Genomic DNA, 22,922 nt, shown 5'->3' on the forward strand with positions numbered 1-22,922 from the left:
AGGCTCACTTCTCGTTCAACAAATATTCATTATTTCTGTATAGATGAAAAGGGTCAGCAATCCTTTTCTAGTCCATTATATTCGTCTCCCAGGACCTTTTTCATTCCACAATTCCTGCAAAACTATTGTTATCATAGTTCTCATTCTCTGATCAGCTTAACTTTTACTACCAGTTATCTGTGGCATCCAGTCGCTGCCATTTATGTATCATCTGGCTTCCATTCAGTGCCATAACCCTGCTAATAGAAATTTACTATCACATGTTCTTTTTATAAAAACTTTCTGATCTTTTTACCATTCTGTACAATCCTTTTTCTGTCACCTTTTAACACCATCTTACTCACAAACATCCGTTTTCCACAAACTCACTCCATCCAGAACCCTTTAACTAATTTATCCCAATGAAAATATTAAACAGTCACACAGGTACAGCAAATGTTTTGTAAGTCCTATGTTGTTAAATCCAATACATTCATCTTCAACATTTGTAACATAACATTTATGTTATATATCCTTTAAGTTAAATGAAGATGTCTCCTTCCCACACAAAGGATTTACGATAAACACTTTATCCACACATACTGCCACTTGTGTAAACCTACCTGGTTATTTTCCTATCAAGCCTTTTTTTTTTTTTTTGTCTTGCTCCTTTACTTAATGAAATGCCCATCACACATTATCCCATGAAGACTAAGCATAACGACGTTCCTGTGATTCTCACAGGCCCTTTTATCACTTGATCCTACATAAAAAGATATCCCTTTCAGCAGTTTTCTGCTCAGCACGTCATAAACAGTGGCTCAGATTTTCTCTTTCCACTGTGGAACAATATTTCATCTGTAATCAGCTATTACTGTCTGTCCATTACCTAACATTTTAATTAATCCCTTACATCCTCTACCATCAAATCAACAACCACTTTTATCGTTATATTGACCTGCGTAGTTCTCTCTCTATGATATCATTGATGTACAGCAGCCCTTTCAGATAATTCGCTTTAGTATTTTTCCATCATTTGATAATTTCAATGATCTACTAGCTCATTGAAATTATTTTGCTCTACATAAGTATTATCATTATTTGTGTTAACGGCAGTAACAGTAGTGGTAATGCCAGTAGTAACTATAGCAGAAAATATTCAAAGCAAGGTACAAATTAAACCACTATAAACCTACTTTTGATAAATTGCATATAAAGAAAAATATAAGATTTCGTTTTGTTCCTAACATGAATCTCTTCATTATGATTTGAAGTACTGACCAACGATGTTGGCTAACACATTAATCAGTAAGCTGCAGAGGGAATAAAACAGGAACCAAATAAGCAAATATGTTGAGAGTTTTACCAATATACCCCACAATATATAGGGCTTCACCCGAATCCACCGAGAGGGAATGGACACTTCTAATCATTCTTCCCAGCCAGCTGCTGGTGGAGCTGAGGAAATGAAACCTTAGTTTAGGGTGCAACATTACTCTTAGCTGAATATATGAAATGTTTGCCAGCTGCTTCAGTGTTTTATGGTTCAAAAGCCCAATAAGAGATTATTGTTAGCATTAATTTTCAAGCTATATTGCCTGTTTATAACGTCTGCATATTTTGTCCTTAATTTTACTGTCAAAAGAATTTGCAAAAAAGTAGTAAAAGTAAGGAGTAATAAATTTTGCCTCCAGATTAAAAGCTCCACGTTCTGCAGAGGCTGTGGGATCCCGTATGTGCCTGAAAATGGTGGCATCCAGGAGATTAAGACAGACTCGATTCAGCGCATCGCTGTCACTTGTGAAGAAGGCTTCAAACTTTACCGTGGAGACCCTGAGCGTGTCTGCTTAGTCAATGGAACCTGGTCAGGACATGAACCTGAGTGCGAACGTACGTGTCACTTTATTCGTCCGTAAAAAATCTCCTTATTGCATGAATCATATATGTATACACGTTTACCAAACACACATGCACACGTGTCCACGCATACAAACATAATCGAGAAATACAAGGATTCTGTGTCTAGAGTAGCTGAAAGGTGTAAAACTAGTAAATGATCACAGAATTCTCATTATCAGCAGCAAAACACAGACACTTGAATAAGTTTATCTATTAAATTCATTACCATTATTCCAAGTGTATTATGTGGTTTTCCTGGTTCTTTAGTGTCAGACACTTAAACAATTTTATCTTTTAAATGTGTTATTATTATTCCAGGTGTATCATGTGGCTTTCCTGGTTATTTAGTTAATGGTAATATTGAAGGAACAAGTTATAGTTATGGAGATATCGTTGTGTACACCTGCAATCCAGGTTTCACTTTGAAGGGCGACACTACGAGAACTTGCCAAGCGGATGGTTTCTGGACAAATGAAGTACCGGTCTGCGAGGGTAAATACTCTTTTTTTTCTTCTTCTTCTTCTTCTTCTTCTTCTTTTCTGTAATGATTGTTTTGACGTTTATTTTTCACTTCCATAGTATGAAAGTTTTAGGATGTGTTTGTGTGTTACGACTAGGTCATGCCATTATTTTGAATGCGTTGCTGTGTCATCTTGTTACAGTGGTGAGATGTCCAAAGCTTTTAGCAAGCCCACATGGACACGTAATGACCCAGCTCACAGACTATATGCCTACAAACCAGATCTCCTTCAAGTGCGAGGAAGGCTATCAGATGGATGGTCCAGAAACACTAACATGTGGTGGCAATGGAGAATGGGATGGTCAGCCACCCACTTGTCAGTCTGGATCTTGCATAGAATTACCAGTGTAAGTCCTCTTAGAAAAATTTACTTTCACTTTGCAGACAGAGTAAACTGTTCCTTCAGAGTTGCCCAAGTAAGTCATCAAAGTAGATCTTTTGGAGAGGATGCTTAAATAAATTATCCTACATAGGCCACTTTGTATTAATTTTTTTTAACTTTCACTACCGAAGGTACCTTTTGGTTTTCTTAAGAAATTAATGTCCAGATTTCCTTGGCAAAGTATAAAGTAAACTTCATGTAGAAAGTTGCTTGAAGAAACGTCTTTGGAAGGATTCACTTCTAAGTATCCTCTTAGGGTGTGCTTTTCTGAGTTTCCTTGGGATTAAACGCTGATGTAACTGGCCAGTGGTAAAACTGGAACAAACACTTTTATCATAAGCTAAACAATTCCTTTTAACCACCGTTCTTTCCTTACTTCAAAATTTTCAGCATTGCTAATGGGCACATTGAAGGCAAACCAACTCACAGTCCAGGGGACCAAGTGACGGCTAAGTGTGATACCGGTTACAAACTTGTTGGTGACCCAATGATTACTTGCAAGGATGACGGAACATGGTCTCTGCCTCTTCCTAAATGCGTTACTCCAGAGTGCCCAAAACCACCGGGAATTTTCAATGGGCAAGTGAAGGTTAGTGATTGGTCTATTTTTTTAGTTTTCTGTAAAAGAAAACTAGTGAGATGGCTTTGTCAGTCTGTCCGCACTTTTGTTATCTGCTCTCAGGTCTTAAAAACTACTTAGGCTAGAGTGCTGCAAATTGGTATGTAGATCATCCATCCTTCAATCATCAAACATACCAAATTGCAACCCTCTAGCCTTAGTAGTTTTTATTTTATTTAAGGTTAAGGTTAGTCATGGATTGTGTGTCTGGCACCGCTAGAGGTGCCAGCCGCCGACACATCTTCACTTGACCGCATCTGGGGAGCAACTGAGCGCTGCCAGGTCGTGGCTGAAAGTTTCATACTGTAGCACATCGAGAGTTTCATACAGCATTACACGCTGTACAGAAAACTCTACTGAGACGAAGAAACTTCGGCGCATTTTTTACTTGTTTCTTTATCAATTAGGATTAAAACTACGAAAATACTGACAATTTAATAATAACAACTCAATTCCTGTTATTCTGTTATTGCTTCCATGTATTCTCTTTTCCTGCAGAATCAGAATTAAGTTCTAGATGCTTCTAGCTGTCTCTGATTCCTTAATGTGATCCTCAGAGGCAAAGTGCAGTAGCCCTATTTGTAAATTGCTTTTGCTTACTTTACTATATCTGTCTAATGCATAATCTGCAAATATATTTCTCTAAATGTATTAATGTCTTAATCTTCAAGTATATAATGTGACTAGATGCAAAATATTATACCCGATTATCCTGTTCTCTCTATCTTTCCATCATCAGTCATTAAATATTTTTACTGCTTGGCGGATAGTTAGCAGATTTATCAGGGCAAGCCTTTAAATAATATATATATATATATATATATATATATATATATATATATATATATATATATATATATATGTATATATATATACATATGGAAATTTAGAGCTATTACAATTATATGGTACATTTCAGACTCTCTCCCAGTTCTTCATCTTACACGAACACAGATATGTATAAATGTATATATATATATATATATATATATATATATATATATATATATATATATATATATATATATATATATATATATATATATATATATATATAGATATATATATATATATTCATATATATATGTATATATACGTATATTTCTGCGTGTGTGTTGTGTTTCAACATGAAGATAAATAACCAAAGAATGTGAAATGTATCACATAACTATAACTGCTCTAACTTTTTATCTTCAGTAGTTAAGTTATTCGAAACTCCTGGAAATTAGCGTCCTCGGCTTAGTGTTACTTCTTTCATTGACCTAAAGTCGACATTATGTATCAAACCTTCATTAGTAACTTAAAGTTGTCAGTATCTAAAATAATCAAAATTTAAATCAAAATGCAAAATCTTTCAAGAAATCATGCACTTTGATTAACAATAGAATAACACTTTATAATTGTATTTTTTCAGGTGAGGGCATCTGCCAAAACTAAAGAAGCTGTTTATAAATGCGATGCAGGCTATGTTCTTGTGGGACAAAAAGTTTTAACTTGTGGATCTGATGGTGAATGGAATGGCCCGTGGTCAAAATGTGAGGGTATGCCTTGCCCTAGCCCAGAAAAACCTCATCATGCAGTTATACCTTCAAAAGAAGTTTGGAGAGTTGGGGATTCACTCACATATGAGTGTGAAGTTGGTTTTAAATTAGTGGGTCAAAAGAAATCAAAATGTGAATTTGATGGTCAGGATAGTCACTGGGAAGGCACTGCTCCAGAATGTCAAGAAATTAAGTGTGCTGTTCCAAGCAAGCCACAAAATGGAATTTTAACAGTCCTTCATAAACCTCAGTCAAAAAAGAACACATTTATTCTCCCTATAGTTGAAGGAGAATTTACAACAAGGCGAAAGAGGAGTCCAGGCGATGACTTCCCTAGCATTATCTTCCCAGGCTTCCCAGGGGTTCAGAGTAAGGACGATGATCCTGAATGGATTCCGGATAACTATGATTACTCAGAATTTGCTCAGTCAACTGGAGATGTTGAGGACTTTGGACAATCAGCTGGAGGACATGATGAATTAGGCCAGTCACCTGGATGGTATGATGAAATTGGTCAATCAACAGGAGGATTTGATGAATTTGGTCAATCAACAGGAGGATTTGATGAATTTGGTCAATCAACAGGAGGATTTGATGAATTTGGTCAATCAACTGGAGGTTTTGATGAATTTGGTCAGTCAACAGGAGGGTTTGATGAGTTTGGTCAGTCAACAGGAGGATTTGATGGATTTAGTCAATCAACGGGAGGGTTCGATGAGTTTGGTCAGTCAACTGGAGGATTTGATGAATTTGGTCAGCCATCTTCAGGTCCTGAGTACGAAGACTTCTCTGAAAGTGGTGGGCACGTCGCTTCTAGTTTTGATGCAGGAGTGGATATCATACAACAAGGAGATTATCTGTTGGGGGCAAAGTTAGAATATAGTTGTCGTCCTGGTTTTAAACTCCTAGGAGAAAGTCACCTTGAGTGCAAAAAAACAGGTCAGTGGAATGCCACAGAACCTAGGTGCTATGAAATATTCTGCTTTGATCTGGATCCTTTAGAGAATGGCAAAATCATGTATCATGGCTCTGGCCTGAACAGCAGAGCAGAATATATCTGCGATGAAGGTTATGAACTGACTGGTGGTGATTATGAACTTGTATGTCAGTTTGATAAAACTTGGTTGGGTGATATTCCTTTCTGTCAGACGGTTGATTGTGGAGATCCACCTGACATCGTCAATGGAACAGTAGACTTTTCATCAACTTCTTTTGGCTCCATGGCAATGTACGACTGCTTCTTTGGTTTTGTCTTAGAGGGAAGTACTGAACGGTATTGCAGTGAAGATGGAAGCTGGAATGGTATACCTGCCAAGTGTGAAGCCGTTACCTGTCCAGTTCCACCAATTGTAGAAGATGGGTATATTGTTTTTGAAGGCAGTCTTTATGTAGACTCCCCCATAGAATATGAATGTAAAGAATGCTACCAACTTAATGGCACTAGGTTTAGATATTGTCAAGTAGATGGTTCGTGGTCATTAGAGGAACCTGAGTGTAACCTTATTTACTGTGATGAGGTGCCTGATAGCATTCCAAATGGGAGGGTTATTGGAGATGATAATGCATGTGGCTCTTTGATAGAATATGAATGCAATCCTGGGTATGAACTGAAAGGAAAACAAAAGTCAACATGCCGTGAAACACAAAAATGGAGTTCTCCAGCACCCACATGTGAGAGAGTTAGTTGTGGAAGTCCTCCAGTACTAAGAGATGGTAAACATGTTGGAACTTCATATTCTTTCACAGACAAAATTACATTTGAATGTAATGCAGGATATACCCTTCAAGGTTCTAAGGTACAGGTTTGTGAGGCAGATGGCAAGTGGTCAAACTCTCTTCCATATTGTGCTATTGTTAACTGTACACAGCCAAATAACCCACCAAATGGTAAGGTCATACTAAATGGGCTCTCCTTTGGTTCTTCTGCTGACATTGTTTGTGATAGAGGTTTTAAACTTGAAGGTGATGAACAGATAATGTGTGGTCCTGATGGAAAATGGGACAGGACCATTCCTCAATGTAAGCAAGTTTTTTGTCTGCCAGCTCCAGATCTCCCGTTTTCCTCGTACAATGCAACTGAACAGCAATTCAAAGCCTTTACAGTACTTTTATATAAATGTGATGAAGGTTATGTGTCTCATGCTGACGTCATTTTAACATGCAATGATGAAGGCTCTTGGGAAGGTGAAACAATACCCTGTGAGCCAGTGGATTGTGGAGATCCTGGTACATTACCTAATGGACAAATCACTGGAGACTCCTTTACTCTTGGGAGTAAAGTCATATTTTCATGCATTGACGGTTATAATCTGCTCGGTGAATCAGTTGCAGAATGCTTAGCTGATGGTTCTTGGAGTAACTATGTCACGTCATGTCTGCAGATAACATGCCCTGAGCCTCAAAAGATAGAGTTTGGTAAAATAATAGCTGGTGAGCCTAACACTGCCTTTGGTGCATCTGTATCTTATGAGTGCAATGTCGGGTATATTTTGGCTGGGAGTAACAATATGATATGTGGTTCCAATGGAACTTGGTCTGGAAGTAATCCGCAATGCAAGCCTGTCACTTGCCCAGAACCTTTTGAGTCTCTTAATTCAGTTCGGGAAGGAGATATCTTTCAATATGGCTTGAAAATTAGTTACACCTGTAATGAAGGCTACACAATGGACGGGGATTCAGATCTGACATGTGAAGCAGATGGAACCTGGTCAGACAAAATTCCCATTTGTGAAATGGTAACATGTGACGAAATACCGAACATACCAAACGGTAATTGGAAAGTGAGATCACATGGAGATATCCCAATTAAAACAGAGCCTGATCAAACACTGGGTGCTCTCAAGGGATTAGGTTTTGCCAACCAGTTTGCAAGACTCCAAGATCTGTTACATGTTGATTCCCAAGAAAGTCTGATTCATAAGTATGGAGATATCATAGAATTTCAGTGCAATCCTGGATACTTTATGTCTTCTGACAATGTTATTGAATGTACAGAGAGTGGATGGAATGCATCATTGCCACAATGTCATGCAATCAGCTGCGCAATTCCTATTCAGATTCGAAATGGAGTAGTTATTGGTGATGATTATAGCTTAGGAGCAACAATTACCTATGAGTGCGATGAAGGCTATGAACTTGTGGGAGACATTTCTCGAACATGTCAAGAAAATAAAGAATGGACTGGCACTGAACCACTTTGCCGTGTAATTGAGTGTCCGAAGCCAGCATTACTCGACAATGGACAAGTTATAACTTTTGGTATCAAGTATAGATCGGTGCTGTCATACATCTGTGATACTGGCTTCACACTTCAAGGGACATCCACAAGGTAAGAAAAACCAAAACATTGTTCTTATGTCATAATATTAATAATCTGCAAGCAAAAACTGGAGTCAGTCCTTTATTAAAAAACAGTGCATGTGCTGTGCATTAGGAATTTCAAGCACTTGCTCTCTTATTTGTCATTACCACTTATTATAATCCAAGCGTGCTCTGGTGTAACAGTTTGTCAGTTTGCAATGGTCTCCAAATGACATGATGGAGGAACCACGCTTCAAGAAGGATTTCTTTTCCTAATGTTTGATGTCTCACTTCGCACTGGCAGTCTATTTCGTTTTCAAGAAGTACCAGTTTCAGTCCTTTTGATAACATTTTTACAATTTTCTGACGTGTGATTCACATCACATCACCTATCAATGTAATGCAATTCCCATATTTTTTTTTATAACATTAGCATATTAATTTTACCCATTTGATGATTTGTAAACACTTGAATCAGTATCATGATTTTTTATCGTTCCTTGAAATTTGACTATATGCCATCTAAGTCTAAAATATTGCCTTGTGGTTAGGATTGTTTTGAAACAACGATTTTTCAAATTGGTTAATTTTCAGAAATTTACGAATACTTGTTCTGTAACATTAGTTCTAATACCAACTATTTTCCACAATTTGCATGATTGGCATTGCAATGTAATTCGCAATATCTCTATTGTAATGGGACAGCCTCATGAAAATACATGCTGGGCTGGAATATAACAAGAAAGTCTAGGCGATTTTCCCAAAGCTGTACCCAATTAATAAATCTTTGCTTAAAAATCTCGTGCCATTGTGATATAATCGTTCGAAAAATAATGGCATTCGATAAATAACTCTCCGTAGATTCTAATATCATTACAGGAAGTCTAATCTATTATTAACGAAAACCTCATTCTTAATTTTACGCATTGGTCCCTTGGAACCGAATGTAGATATATAAGGGTTCACGCTTAAAGCCCACCTAACAATGTCTGACGACATCGTAAAGAGGACGCAGCAAACAGAAAACAGCAGCTGATATTATAACACCCTCATTCGTCCAACCACCTCAGAGTCTGCTTCACTCACTTTAAGCTGCACAAAATTGGTCGGTGTCAGGTCAATCAAGCACTGTCAGTGATTAATGCTTGTTTGGCAAAATAATGAATTACTTGGGGGTTTGTGGCTCACGAAGCTTTTATACCAGTATAAGATATTCGACATATATTAACTTTTCCAAAGAAAAGTTACAAACCAGATTCCAAGGTTCGTAAGTCGTGGTTTTTCACACTTCCAAATCCCTGAAACGTTAAAACTGTGTTTTGTTGTAGTATACAATCAAGGCAAACACGTGTTTTCACGATTAAACGAATGCCTAAACTGGCTGCTTAAACTGTCAGCATATCAGTTCGGTTGACCATCTGTGTTGGTCCCTTTTTTTGAATGATCTCACTATTTCAAGTAAAAAAAAAATAGAAGCAACTGTCCAAAGAACATATCAAATTTTGCACCTTAAACACTTTTTAATATAAAAAAAAAATTGTTGGGTCCTAACTTAATCATGAAATTTTAAACACACAAACACACACACACATATATATGTGTGTGTGTGTGTGCGTGTGTGTATATATGTGTGTGTGTTCGTGTGCGTGTGTGTGTGCTTTATTCAAGTAAAATTACTTTTGATACAGAATACAGTGTCAGTAAAGGCTGCCTATAAAGATATGCAAATGAAGTAAAGAATAGTGGTATACCTCAGGAAGCAGCTACTGCCCTCTTGAGACAAGTAATAGATTAAGAAATACAAAGGGATATATATATATATATATTATATATATATATATATATATATATATATATATATATATACAGAAAGAGAGAGAGAGAGAGAGAGAGAGAGAGAGAGAGAGAGAGAGAGAGAGAGAGAAATTAGTAAATTTCAAGATTCTTCCAGATATGAGGCCTTAGGATCGAAATTACTTAATGGCTGACTCAGGAATTCTCTCTGTCTTCTTAAATATTTTTTGCATAAATATTTTCCTCGTGGCATCTGAATTCCAAGACGCTTGGGACTTATTTATTGCATTTATTCGTTTGTTTAAGGCAAATTTTTATCATTTGGCCACTGAACTAAAGCTGCACTTAAAAAAATATGTGTAATAGATTCCAGTTGACACGTTGATTTATATTATTTACTCTATATGACTGAAAACAACCAACTTTTGGTATAAGCATCTGATTGAATGATTACGCTGGATGATTCTTTATGAAAGAGATTTACTTGTAAATCCCATACACGATTTGCCACGGCCGAGACAGGGGGATTTATTTATAACATACCTGTTGGATTTGGGTTCTGTTAAACATTAACAACAGCTACATCGATAGTATTGAGATAACAGAAAACAAAAGAATTGGCTTCATATTTAATGCTCTCCAGGTGTGGAATTTTGATTTTGTGGCTGTCTCTGTGGGCTTAACTTGTATCATATAGAAGATTTGGTCGGATCTGCAGAACGCTTTCTCATTCGCGTGGTAGAGATATTTTGAACTTAGTTGCTTACAAATCAATTTCAATTTTTGGTCTAAATATTCTGGAGAGAATTCTTTGCAGGTTAAATGTATTTTAGGTCAGATATCTCAGTTAAAATAGATTCATAATGAGTTAATTTTTCCAAGTCCTGAGGATTTGCTTTTCTTGGTATGTAGACTAAGAATTTTCATTGATTCATGGATAGCTATCATTTTTAAAATACAAAAACAATGGGACTGAGAATGTTTACTACAAATCCATCCAAATGTTGTATCTTACCAGTTAGCCATGAAATCAAAATCAATCCCATACCTGGAAAGCATTAGAACAGAAGACGAACCATAGGTTGTGACATTCCTTTTTGTTTTCAGTTATCCCACAAATTCCAAATCCCACAGACATCGTATCTTATAAAGTCAAGTTTTTTTTTACATCGTTCACGCAATCCATAGATCGGGAGACGTATATCTTTGTTAGTGGAACTTTTCTTTTTTGCTATTTTTATGAATAATCTACCGAAAAACTTATAAAAATATCATTTAAATTTTAATGAGACATTATTTAACGGGATAAGCTATTTAACCACGTCAAAATTATTTGCTTCAGATTCATTATTAGACCAGACCATCAGATACGTTCTGCTAGCTAACCGTATCAAATCAAATTACATAAACTAAAAAAGAAAAAAAAATCTTGTTAGAAAAAGTGATTACGACAGACTACCCTTTTCTAAGCTGAGTCATCTCTCCCCAGGACTTGTCAGAGTAATGGTGAATGGACAGGAGAACAGCCAGTCTGTGTGGAACTTTTCTGCGAAATCCCAGACGAAGTTGTTCATGGCATTCGGGATATTGGAAGTCTCAAGGTAGCGTTGTCTGTCAGCCCTATCTCTTGAACTTGAATAAGAGAGCACATTGATTTTGCTGTAACTATAGGAGTCACAGACTGTCGTATTATTTAGAAAAACGAATTTAGTACAATCACTCTTAGGGTAGACATTCAAGGGAAAAAGCTGTGAAAGACATACACACAGCTGTGGAAAACTTAGGATAGACTATGGTGGATGCTATAGATTAGTAATGATTTCCTATAAAAGACTGGAACTTTTTCATGCAAATAAAACTTCTATGAGGACTGTGAATATAAATAAATGAATGGATTAGTGTAAAAGTAGCTCTCAAATGCATTATGTTTCCATGCCTGTTTAATATTTTTTTCTAACTAAATGGAGTACAGAGAGAAATCAAGGATGATAGTTGATATTTGTTGAAGGGCAAAAGACACTGTAGGGACAGTAAAATAGTTTGAGATTGTTTATAAGAGACGTGAGTAAAACATTATAGTTAGAAGAACAAAGCTTGGTAGAAAAACTGATTGATCGTTAGTTGAAATGTTGCAGATTTAAAAATAAATGAAACACGTTACAAAGATGAGAGTTAGGAAAATTTTAGAACATGAATGGATTGTTGAGCTATTTTCCTTGACAAAAAGAACTATAGAAGAACTCTTGGAAGTCGATTTTTGTTAAAGATACTATACAGCCTCATAGTAAAAGACATTCAATGAAAAGAGTGTTTGCAAAGAAGGAAAAAAATTGCATAAAGGGACACTTTAATGAGCATACCAAGCTGCCAGAAAATAGCAGACAGGTAGGCCACTTTTTACATTCATATTCCTTTGACTTCGAGTAACCTCTTGTGTCTTCATGCAAGAAGAAATACTAAGATAGAAGCTAAATATATACATTTGAAATACGGATATATGTTATTCTAAGCAAAATGGTATAAACATAAACATAAAAATAACCATTTATGCAGACAGCCATTTATACATCGCGGTCGACAAATACTTCATCTAGTCTGATTGCAGATCATTTCTGTCATAGGCAGGAGGTACTGTTCGGTATTCTTGTCTAGAAGGTCACCGCCTAGTGGGCAGGACTGTCATCAACTGTGACAGCGATGGTCAGTGGGATGGAGACCCTCCCACTTGCTATCAAATCGACTGTGGTCCTCCGCCTACCAGGGAAAACATCATTGTTCTCGGAGAAACTACAATATACAACTCTAAAGTAAGATTACTGCTCAGCAGAAACATACTTCTTTTACATACAATACATTCTCTTCCAGTGATTCCTGTACTTGACAAATAATATACATATTCTGAACAATTTAGCCAAGTTTTGGACTTCTTGAATCTGAATAGTTTTTGAAAATTTTTACTTATTACACTAAACATAATTAGGGATTTGTTGGAACAAAGTTAGTGATATCCTTTCTTCATATTCTTCATGAACCAAAACTGAAAAATGTATTGCCTACAGGTGACATTTTCCTGTGAAAAGGGTTATAAGGCTGAGGGCCAGGACTGGGCCACTTGTCTCCTGTCTGGAAATTGGAGCAATGGAGCACCAGCCTGCCATCTGGTGACATGCCCTGACCCGTCAATTCCTATGCACGGAAAACTAGTAGAAGGTTGTATTTCGTAATTCTGTTGGGATTTCGGACGGTACTGATAAGACATGAAAGCCTTTCTTATTTTCTGTCAGCTCAAAGGGATGTTACCTAAAGTTCCATTTCTTGGTAATACACTTAGCAACATCTGCCAAGATTCACTCCAGTTATTTACACATTCTGAAGTTAATATTTTTGTAGCTGTATGTACTGTGATACAAACCGATTGAAAACTAATGTTGGTTTTTTATGCTTTATTTGTAATTGTAATTATTTCCTAAATTCTCTATAATAATGAAAATTCATGAAAATTATTCTTTCACTTCATAAATGACAGCCTGCATTTGGGAGCATTTTTCTCCATCAGATAGTTTGTAGTATTATATTCATGTTATCATGAACATCATATTGCCTTGGATCTTACCTCTAATGGCCTTCCTTGGCTTAATTTCAGATCCAAAAGCCAACAACGTTGAACTTTCTCAAGCTTTGCGCTCACAAAAAGGAGCGAAAAAAGGAAAGAAAACAAAAGGAAAGAAGCTTTCCAGACTCACTGAAGCAGAAGCAGTCGGAAGAGGTAAGCAAAAAAATATGTACGCCTTATACTAAAATAAGTCTGTTGCTAAATGAGGCTTGTATCACTGGTTATAAGGGAAGAGACCACGCACCATATAGCAAGTTTCCAGTGACCTTAACCATAGTTACACACCCCTTAAGACATTGTCTTGGTTCTCTGGCGGGAAATAAGACTCAGTGGCTGCTGAAGTCCCTGTTTTCGTTTTTAATCTTTCCCTATTACACTTGTGGCATTGGTGTCTATTCGTGGCATCCAACTTTCAGGCAGCATTCATTCTAACGATTTCAGTTAAAATTGTGCGCATAGAGATAGAACTGTTACCTGTGGTACCGGCTCTACGTTCAATGCTTAAACATCACTCGTTCAAACCATGAGGCTAATAACATCCAGTAGCTCATCAATGGACTGATTCTTGTATATCCTGACAAGGGGTCACCTTCTGCGCTGATCCTGACCCACGAATTCAAAAGTCCATCACATAATGGAATAAGCGAGGTCCTCGCCAATTTTGTTGACCTGTTCATAGATTTCTTAATGAATCAAATCCTTTTGCAATGCTTAATCATAGTGCAGTCTTCTGCTTTACCAGTCTAAAGATTTTGTTTATATCTAGAGATATTCAAAGGTCCTTTCCTATTGCGTAAGGCACGCAATTGAATTTCTGTCTATATTCATATAAGTGGTTGTGGTTTGCATTTGCCACTAAACGGTTTATTTCTTTCTAGGTGAGGCTGAGAATTTTTTTTAATAGCCTCCGTGATATCCATTGATTCTCTCTCTCTCTCTCTCTCTCTCTCTCTCTCTCTCTCTCTCTCTCTCTCTCTCTCTCTCTCTCCTTATTTCTCAATTTTTGCATTCAATATACTCTTAAGCTGCTACCGTGTTTATACCAAATTCAGTGTATGTATAAAGAAGGTGAATGTACGAAGAAGGTAAATGAAATGTGGTTCATATTCACTCAAGGTAAATCACAAAATTTTATTAAAGCTTGTAAATTCCACTGGGGCTTAACTATCATTCCCCACTCTGATTTCTCTTATCATATCATCGTACCTATCTATTCTTGTTCAGAAAGCAATTTCACTTTACTGCCACCCTACTCAGTTATCTGCTGTGTTGGTGCATGCATGTAAGATCAGGTTCAGAGGAACCATTGTTCCTTAGAAACCCTAGTTAGATTGCCAGTCCCCTGATACAGCGCATTTATGTCCATTGTTTTTAAGATAAGATCCCGTCTGGTGGAGCCATTATTCCTTGTAACTCCAGTAGAATGTATACTCCCTCATATTGTGCATGCATGTTTATAGTCTTTAGGGTAAGATCCTGTCCGGTGGAACCATTGTTCCTAGTAACCCCAGTAGAATGTAAATTGCCTGATATTGTGCATGCATGCTCATGGTATTAAAGGTAAGACCCCTTCCCGTGGAACCATTGTTCCTAGTACCCTTAATAAAATGTAAGGTCCCTGACACTGTGCATGCATGCTCATGGTCTTTAGGGTAAGATCCATTCCCGTGGAACCATTGTTCCCAGTAACCCCAGTAGAATGTAAGTTCCCTAATACTGCGCATGTACGTCCATGGTCTTTAGGGTAAGACACCGTCAGGTGGAACCATTGATCCTAGTAACCCCAGCAAAATGTAAGTTCCCTAATATTGTTCATGTATGCCCATGGTCTTTAAGGTAAGATATCGTCCCGTGGAACCATTGTTCCCTGTCACCCCCCGTAAAATGTAAGTTACCTGACACTGCGCATGCATGTCCATGGTCTTTAAGGCAAGATCCGTCCCACGGTACCATTGTTCCTAGGAACCCCAGTAGAGCGTAAGTTCCCTAATATTATGCATGTATGCCCATGGTCTTTAAGGAATGATCCCGTCCACTGAACCCTGGTAGAATGTAAGTTCCCTGACACCGTGCATGCATACCCATGGTCTCTAGTGATAAACTAACCCCCAAAACTCTGATACCAAGAACTACTCACTTTTACATTCATTTTGCAGTATACCAAGTAGATGACGAGATAACATGGGTCTGCGATGAAGGTTTCCAACTGGAAGGTGAAGGCAAAGCCAAGTGCCTTCAGTCAGGAGAGTGGTCTGTTGCTTTGCCTAAATGCCGCCGGGTTTCTTGTGGCCCTCCTCGGCTGTCTGAATACTCCAGAGTGGTAGAAAATGGCTACCTTTATGGAGCCACGGCAAACTACTCTTGCCTGGAAGGGTATAATATGCAGGTAAAATTCATTTGCAATTTAATTTATATGCTATGTTGAAAATATAAGCCTTACATCCTCTTAATATTGGGAGTGTTAAAAGTTATATAGATTTTCACTTGTAGTTTCTAAAAACTATACCACTCAACATGTAGACATAACAAAGTGACTGAAAACTGTTGTAATCATAAATAAAAAAAAGTCATTAATACAGAAAAATAAGCATTTCTGATTACAATTTCTCATCACACTATACAATATTTTTATCAGTTAACTCTACGAATAATATCTAATCTTACAAATACTGAGTTTCACAAAGAAAAATCTGATATATTTACATTACAAGCGTTTTTTTTTTTATAAATGGCAGTCTTTGGTATGTAAAACTTGAAGGTATTATTCAATAAGTTATAGTGTGCAACTCTTATGCCATTTTTAATAAGTAAAGTTGTTTTTTATCATTATTGTGATTATGAAAAATTAACCATTGTAGACGAGCATTAATGCACACATTTTCAGTATATATATATATAATATATATATATATATATATATATATATATATATATATATATATATATATATATATATATATATATATATATATATATATATATATATATATATATATATATATATATATATATATATATATATATATATATATATATATATATATATATATATATATGTATATATATATATATATACATATATATATATACATATATATATTTATGTGTGGGTGTGTGTAGTTCAATTCGATGAATCACAACACCAAAGTGGGAAATGAAAACGAGACCAGCAAACTTAACCCCCAAAACCAATAAACAGACTTAAGAACAGGAAGGTTTGCCTCCTAAGAAACCACTGTCTGAGTGTGTGAGTATGTGTGTGTGTGTGTGTGTGTGTGTGTATGTGCGCACGCGCACGTGTACATCAAAAGCAGATAAGTTTACTGAAATCTTTACTTATTCTTCAATCATTAGGGTTCCAGCATGCTTTCCTGCGAAGCAAATGGGCAATGGAGCTCTGACCCTCCAACATGCGAACCTGTGCCCTGCGGAACTCCAGCGGCCCTAACGCAACATTTGTACGTTCGCTTCATAACAGCAGAACATAACAAGCCTCACAGCTACGGCTCAACTGCTTCTTATTCGTGTGAGGAAGGTTATGGACTAAAAGGTTAGTTATAAAGTTTTATTTCATAGATTTTCTTAGATTTCATTTTTGAGCGCTTTATTGATATCTATTTACATAAATTAAAGATAGTCAAGTTGCATCTGTTTTGTTCATTTATGTAGAAAATAGTTAGAGGTCCAAAGAGGTTTTGCCTATTATTACCGACGTGAAGAACATGTTTCACAAATGAATAAACAACTGATGAAGTTTTTATCAAACTCAAAAAGATGTAGCGCGGTTTTTTTTGAAGAAAGCTGATCTGATTCTATTCAAGATAATAACCTGAAGCACAAGGAATCCTTCATTTAATTTACCCTGCTCCTCACCGCCCCAGCAAACTCTACTCCTCTCTTTTTACATAGGGATGCAAAAAAAAGTGAATACAATATGTTATTTCTAAAGCCAGAGGGATGAAGTTTTACATCAAATATGAGTCAACTCCCTTTCAGATGGTTAGCCAGTGACGTAAGAGCGAAGCATTTAACATCCGCCCCTAAAATAACGCCCCCCCACCTCTATCTTCAGATAAATGCAAATAATTAGTTATAGTTTTGTATTTAACAAAACAAACTGACTTCACAATAATAATGTGTTGAAGAAAAATGTTTTAAAGCCGCAGTTGCCGACTCTCGACCGTTTTCTTCCAATTGCTTTATGCGCTGAACTAGACCATAACATTTTGGTCTTTAGACCATTTGTACATCAAAGAGGGGAGGGAATGTTTACTTACCTCCGAAAGCCAAGGAAGGAATCTCCCATACCTCTAGTTGTTAGGTGGCTACCTTTAATGTATGTATGTGTGTATATATATATATATATATATATATATATATATATATATATATATATATATATATATATATATATATATATATATATATATATATATATGCATATATATATATATATATATATATATATATATATATATATAATGATTATTATCACTTTTGTACGTGGTTCTTTTATCACGCATTACCACAGGTGAAAAATAAGAGACGGGGTGTAGGTCATGACCAGTTTCGACTTTATTTCCAAGTCATTGACGAAGGACTGATACAGGGTATAAGAAGTCACAAATATATATACTACAGGAACAGTACTGACGAACATACACAACCGTGACTACACATCCACCCACAGCCGGTATCGAGGTAGGAGTGGCCTTCAAAACTCATTTGGCTAAAAATCACAATATATTCTCAGGGGACAATATTTGTAAACACAGTACAGGGCAGTAGTGCTAATGAGTTTCCAAACTCCGCCTCCCTGACACCTGTCAGGTGTGGATCTGAGGTCACCTATGGTCGGTATGTTTATCAGTATTGTCCCCTGAGAGTATATTGTGATTTTTAGCAAAATGAGTTTTGAAGGCCACTCCTACCTCGACACCGGCCTTAGGGTGGGTATGTAGTCACGGTTGTGTACGTTCGTCAGTACTATTCCTGTAGTATATATATTTGTGACTTCTTGGACCCCTGTATCAGTCCTTCGTCAGTGGCTTGAAATAAAGTCGAAACCGGTCAGGACCTACATCCCGTCTCTTATTTTTCACCTGTGGTAATGTGTGATATATATATATATATATATATATATATATATATATATATATATATATATATATATATATATATATATATATATATATATATATATATATATATTCAATCAGTAAGCTACAAACGTCCTTTAATATCCAATTCGCTCTACCTCGGAAATAATATATTTTCATATATGTTACCGAAGGGGAATATTTTAGTCGATAATAAGTTCGTCATCTCGTGGGCTCGAACCAGCGAAGACAAGAACTCAGGACTACAGTGGACGCATTTTAACCCACGCTGCCAGCAAGTGAGGTATAAGTGGATATCGTCTTCCCCTATACAAATCGCCCGTCGAACTCAGGTGTTTGTATTTGGAGACGATATCCACCCACCTCTGACATGCTAACCCCGTAGTGCGTTTGTCGCACGCAGCCATATTATGACTTTTTTTTATCACATCACCGTGATTCTTGTCTTCGCTGGTTCGAGCCCACGAGATGACGAACTTATTATCGACTAAAATATTCCCCTTCGGTAACATATATGAAAATATATTATTTCGAGGTAGAGCGAATTGGATATTAAAGGACGTTTGTAGCTTACTGACTGAATATGAATCACGGAGATGTGATAAAAAGTCATATATATATATATATATATATATATATATATATATATATATATATATATATATATATATATATATATATATATATACACACACACACACACACACACACACATATATATATATATGTGTGTATATATATATATATACATATACACTGTATATATTATATACATATATAGGTAGATATCGGTAGACAGATAAATAAGGCAAGACAGAAATCTGTGTTTGTGAAGAATACACATCAACAGAAGGGCAGTACACACACACACACACACACACACACACACACACACACACACATATATATATATATATATATATATATATATATATATATATATATATATATACATATACATATAGGTGGATATAGGCAGACAGATAGATAGACAAGACAGAAATCTGTGTTAGCGAAGAATACACATCAACAGAAGGACAGTCGCTACCTTTACCATACTTCCATTTCCAGGCGGCGAGTACCAAGTATGTGAGGCCGATGGACGCTGGTCAGGATCGCCTCCAGTATGCGAGGAATCTCTTTGCCCCGATCCACCATACATTCCTCATGGCGTCTCCATCATAGATGACACTGGATTCCCCTACGTGGCCACTGTGTCCTGCCTTCCAGGTTACAATCTCACTGGAGAAGACAGAATTGAATGTCGACTGGGAAGTTGGGGGGAGTTTAAGTATGTTTTATTTTATTCCTTTTAATGCTATATTCTTCATGTGGATATCCAAAGGCAGAAGCACTCATAATTAAGAATGATCTGTATATATATATATATATATATATATATATATATATATATATATATATATATATATATATATATATATATATATATATATATATATATATATATATATATATATATATATATATATATATATATATATATATATATATATATATATATGTATATATATATATACCTACATACACATGTACATATATATATATATTATACCATTCTTAATTATGAAGTTACAATTATTTCACGATGAGTATTTGATCAACGAATCCCAGTCTCACAAACTCTTGCCTCTTTTTCTTGTATCGCAAAGGCGAAAACATTTATTCATTTCATGCTTGGTATGTAGCACTTATGAGGGCTAAAAATATTTTAACGAGAACGGAAGGAAAATAAGAGTCTGACGATAGAGACCTTGCAATTCTATCTCATTTACAAATTTTGTATATTTTTTTTGCTTTTTGTTCCTAGTTTTTTCCTGGTTTTCAAATTGAAAAACAGTTTTCATGTTCCGCTTCCTCAAGTTTTCTACTTTGCAAAATATAGTAAGGTGGACCTAAGATTCCTGGCCAGCGATGAAATTAGACAAAAGCGCCCAGTTGTATACATTTTGCATTATTACATAAAAATAATCGCAAAGATTTTGTTACGTTACGATTTTATTTTCTCTCACACCACTGTTGTTTTCATGCTTTCACTATGCTGCCTTTTTATTTGCTACCATACCGCCTTTTATCCCACTTCATTCGCGGTTCTTTTCTTCTTAGTCTTAGCTCCCTCGCTAAGTTATGGAGTTTTATTTTCTCTTTACACCCTTCATTCTTTTTCCTGTCCTCATTGGTCAGGTACATACCTTGGATTTCTTTCTCATAAACCAAAACCCGTAGAAAGCTTTATATCGCTATAAAGTTTGTGTGACAAATTGGCTTCCATTATATTTCGTAGTTGCCAAGTTAAGACCAGGAATTTCCTTCCTTTTCCCGTACTTTCGGTAAAATAAGGGAGCGGATGATTTTTTCCATTATTTTCAGGCCATTTTTTTCAAATAAAATCCGAGATAAATCTATGTTGATTCTCTCAGATAACTTTTACTTCTGGTTACTATGCTCAATAATCAGTAGCCATCCTCAAGGCGATCACGCGTATTGTAGAATTAAGCTTTTATAAATAAATAAATAAATAAATAAATAAATAAATAAATAAATAAATAAATAAATAATATATATATAAATATATATAAATAATATATATATATATATATATATATATATATATATATATATGTGTGTGTGTGTGTGTTTATGTTTAACCATTCTTGGATCTGTTTACACGGGGTCACCTTAAAGATAATCATTAATAGATAATTCCCTTTTCTAGCATAGTGACCTCAGGTCATCTTCAAATTCATGAATGTTCTTACAACATTCTGATTACAACATTCTGAGAGAACCAACTTATATTTCTCTCAAGTGTTTACGCAGAAAACTACTTTTAAAATGAAAACCCAAACCGATGTTTTATCGAAAACCAAGAGGGAAAAATTCGAATCCTAACTGTCACTTAAGTAATGATGTAATGCCATATGAACTTGATAGGCCCATAAAACATTTGACAGGTTCTGATTTATGAGAGGGAACCTACGACATATGATTGACTGTCGAAGATAAGAAAAAGAATTAAAGTTGTAAAGACCTTAAAATCTTTAATGTGCAGGAGAAAACTGACTCAAAGGAGGAGCGGAAACCTATTAAGAGAATTAATAAAAGACAACAGAGTGAAAATACCAAAATGACAAAAAGAAAAAATAAAATGGTGACGAAAGCAAAATTTCCAAACATAGTTGGCAATGGCTTTTCATCTCTTGCGAAGCGTTGCACGTTGATGACGGCTAATTACATCAGTGAGAAGAAAACGTATGAAGGTCTGAATAAACTTCATAAAAGAGATGTTAAAAGAGACATTACCCTTACACACGCTCATCAAGATTATCAATCATTATTCTCTCTCTCCTTTCTCTTTTCCCCTTACAGTACCACATGTGAACCAGTCGAGTGCTGCAAACCCGAAGTTCCCCTTTACGGCCAAGTCACAGCTCACCACTTCTATTTCGGAAGCATAGCCAACTACTCCTGCATCCACGGCTACATGCTCAAGGGAAATCGCCATATTGAGTGCATAGAAAACGGCACTTGGCAGGGAGCTGTCCCTGTCTGCCAGCCAGTCGACTGTGGAACGCCAGAGGTCAGTGACAGCCTGTTTCGGGTTTTGATTTCCACTGCAAGACCATTAAGAGCAAAAGGTCAGCTTGCCAGTCACTTGATTATCTCTGCGAATGTCTGAAATACCGATGTTAGTTTGACCTTTAAGTTTGACTGTTTGGATTACACACACACACACACACACACACACACACACACACACACACACACACACACACATATATATATATATATATATATATATATATATATATATATATATATATATATATATATATATATACTGATAAATATATATATATATATATATATATATATATACATATATATATATATATATAAATATATCTATATGTATATATATACACATATATATATATATATATATATATATACACATATATATATAAATATTTATATATATACAGTATATGTATGTGTGTATGTATATATATATATATATATATATATATATATATATATATATATATATAAATATTTATATATATACTATATGTATATATATATATATATATATAAATATTTATATATATACAAATATGTATATATATATATATA

At 35.6% G+C, this 22,922-nt stretch overlaps 1 protein-coding gene across 2 annotated transcripts in view; it reads left to right on the forward strand.

The window, feature by feature from the left end:
- Positions 1 to 22,922, forward strand: part of LOC136832717 (sushi, von Willebrand factor type A, EGF and pentraxin domain-containing protein 1-like) — a 149,494-nt gene that overhangs the window by 110,959 nt on the left and 15,613 nt on the right. For both annotated transcript variants that reach the window (XM_067094205.1, XM_067094216.1), the window contains exons 31-43: positions 1,674 to 1,869; positions 2,197 to 2,370; positions 2,541 to 2,745; positions 3,171 to 3,369; positions 4,814 to 8,268; positions 11,524 to 11,635; positions 12,656 to 12,841; positions 13,094 to 13,244; positions 13,678 to 13,800; positions 15,804 to 16,033; positions 17,002 to 17,197; positions 19,839 to 20,058; positions 22,155 to 22,365. In XM_067094205.1, the coding sequence (XP_066950306.1) occupies positions 1,674 to 1,869; positions 2,197 to 2,370; positions 2,541 to 2,745; positions 3,171 to 3,369; positions 4,814 to 8,268; positions 11,524 to 11,635; positions 12,656 to 12,841; positions 13,094 to 13,244; positions 13,678 to 13,800; positions 15,804 to 16,033; positions 17,002 to 17,197; positions 19,839 to 20,058; positions 22,155 to 22,365 (5,658 nt within the window). The remainder of the gene's footprint in view (positions 1 to 1,673; positions 1,870 to 2,196; positions 2,371 to 2,540; positions 2,746 to 3,170; positions 3,370 to 4,813; positions 8,269 to 11,523; positions 11,636 to 12,655; positions 12,842 to 13,093; positions 13,245 to 13,677; positions 13,801 to 15,803; positions 16,034 to 17,001; positions 17,198 to 19,838; positions 20,059 to 22,154; positions 22,366 to 22,922) is intronic.

This window comes from Macrobrachium rosenbergii, chromosome 4 (assembly GCF_040412425.1).
Source record: "Macrobrachium rosenbergii isolate ZJJX-2024 chromosome 4, ASM4041242v1, whole genome shotgun sequence".
Taxonomy (NCBI): domain Eukaryota; kingdom Metazoa; phylum Arthropoda; class Malacostraca; order Decapoda; family Palaemonidae; genus Macrobrachium; species Macrobrachium rosenbergii.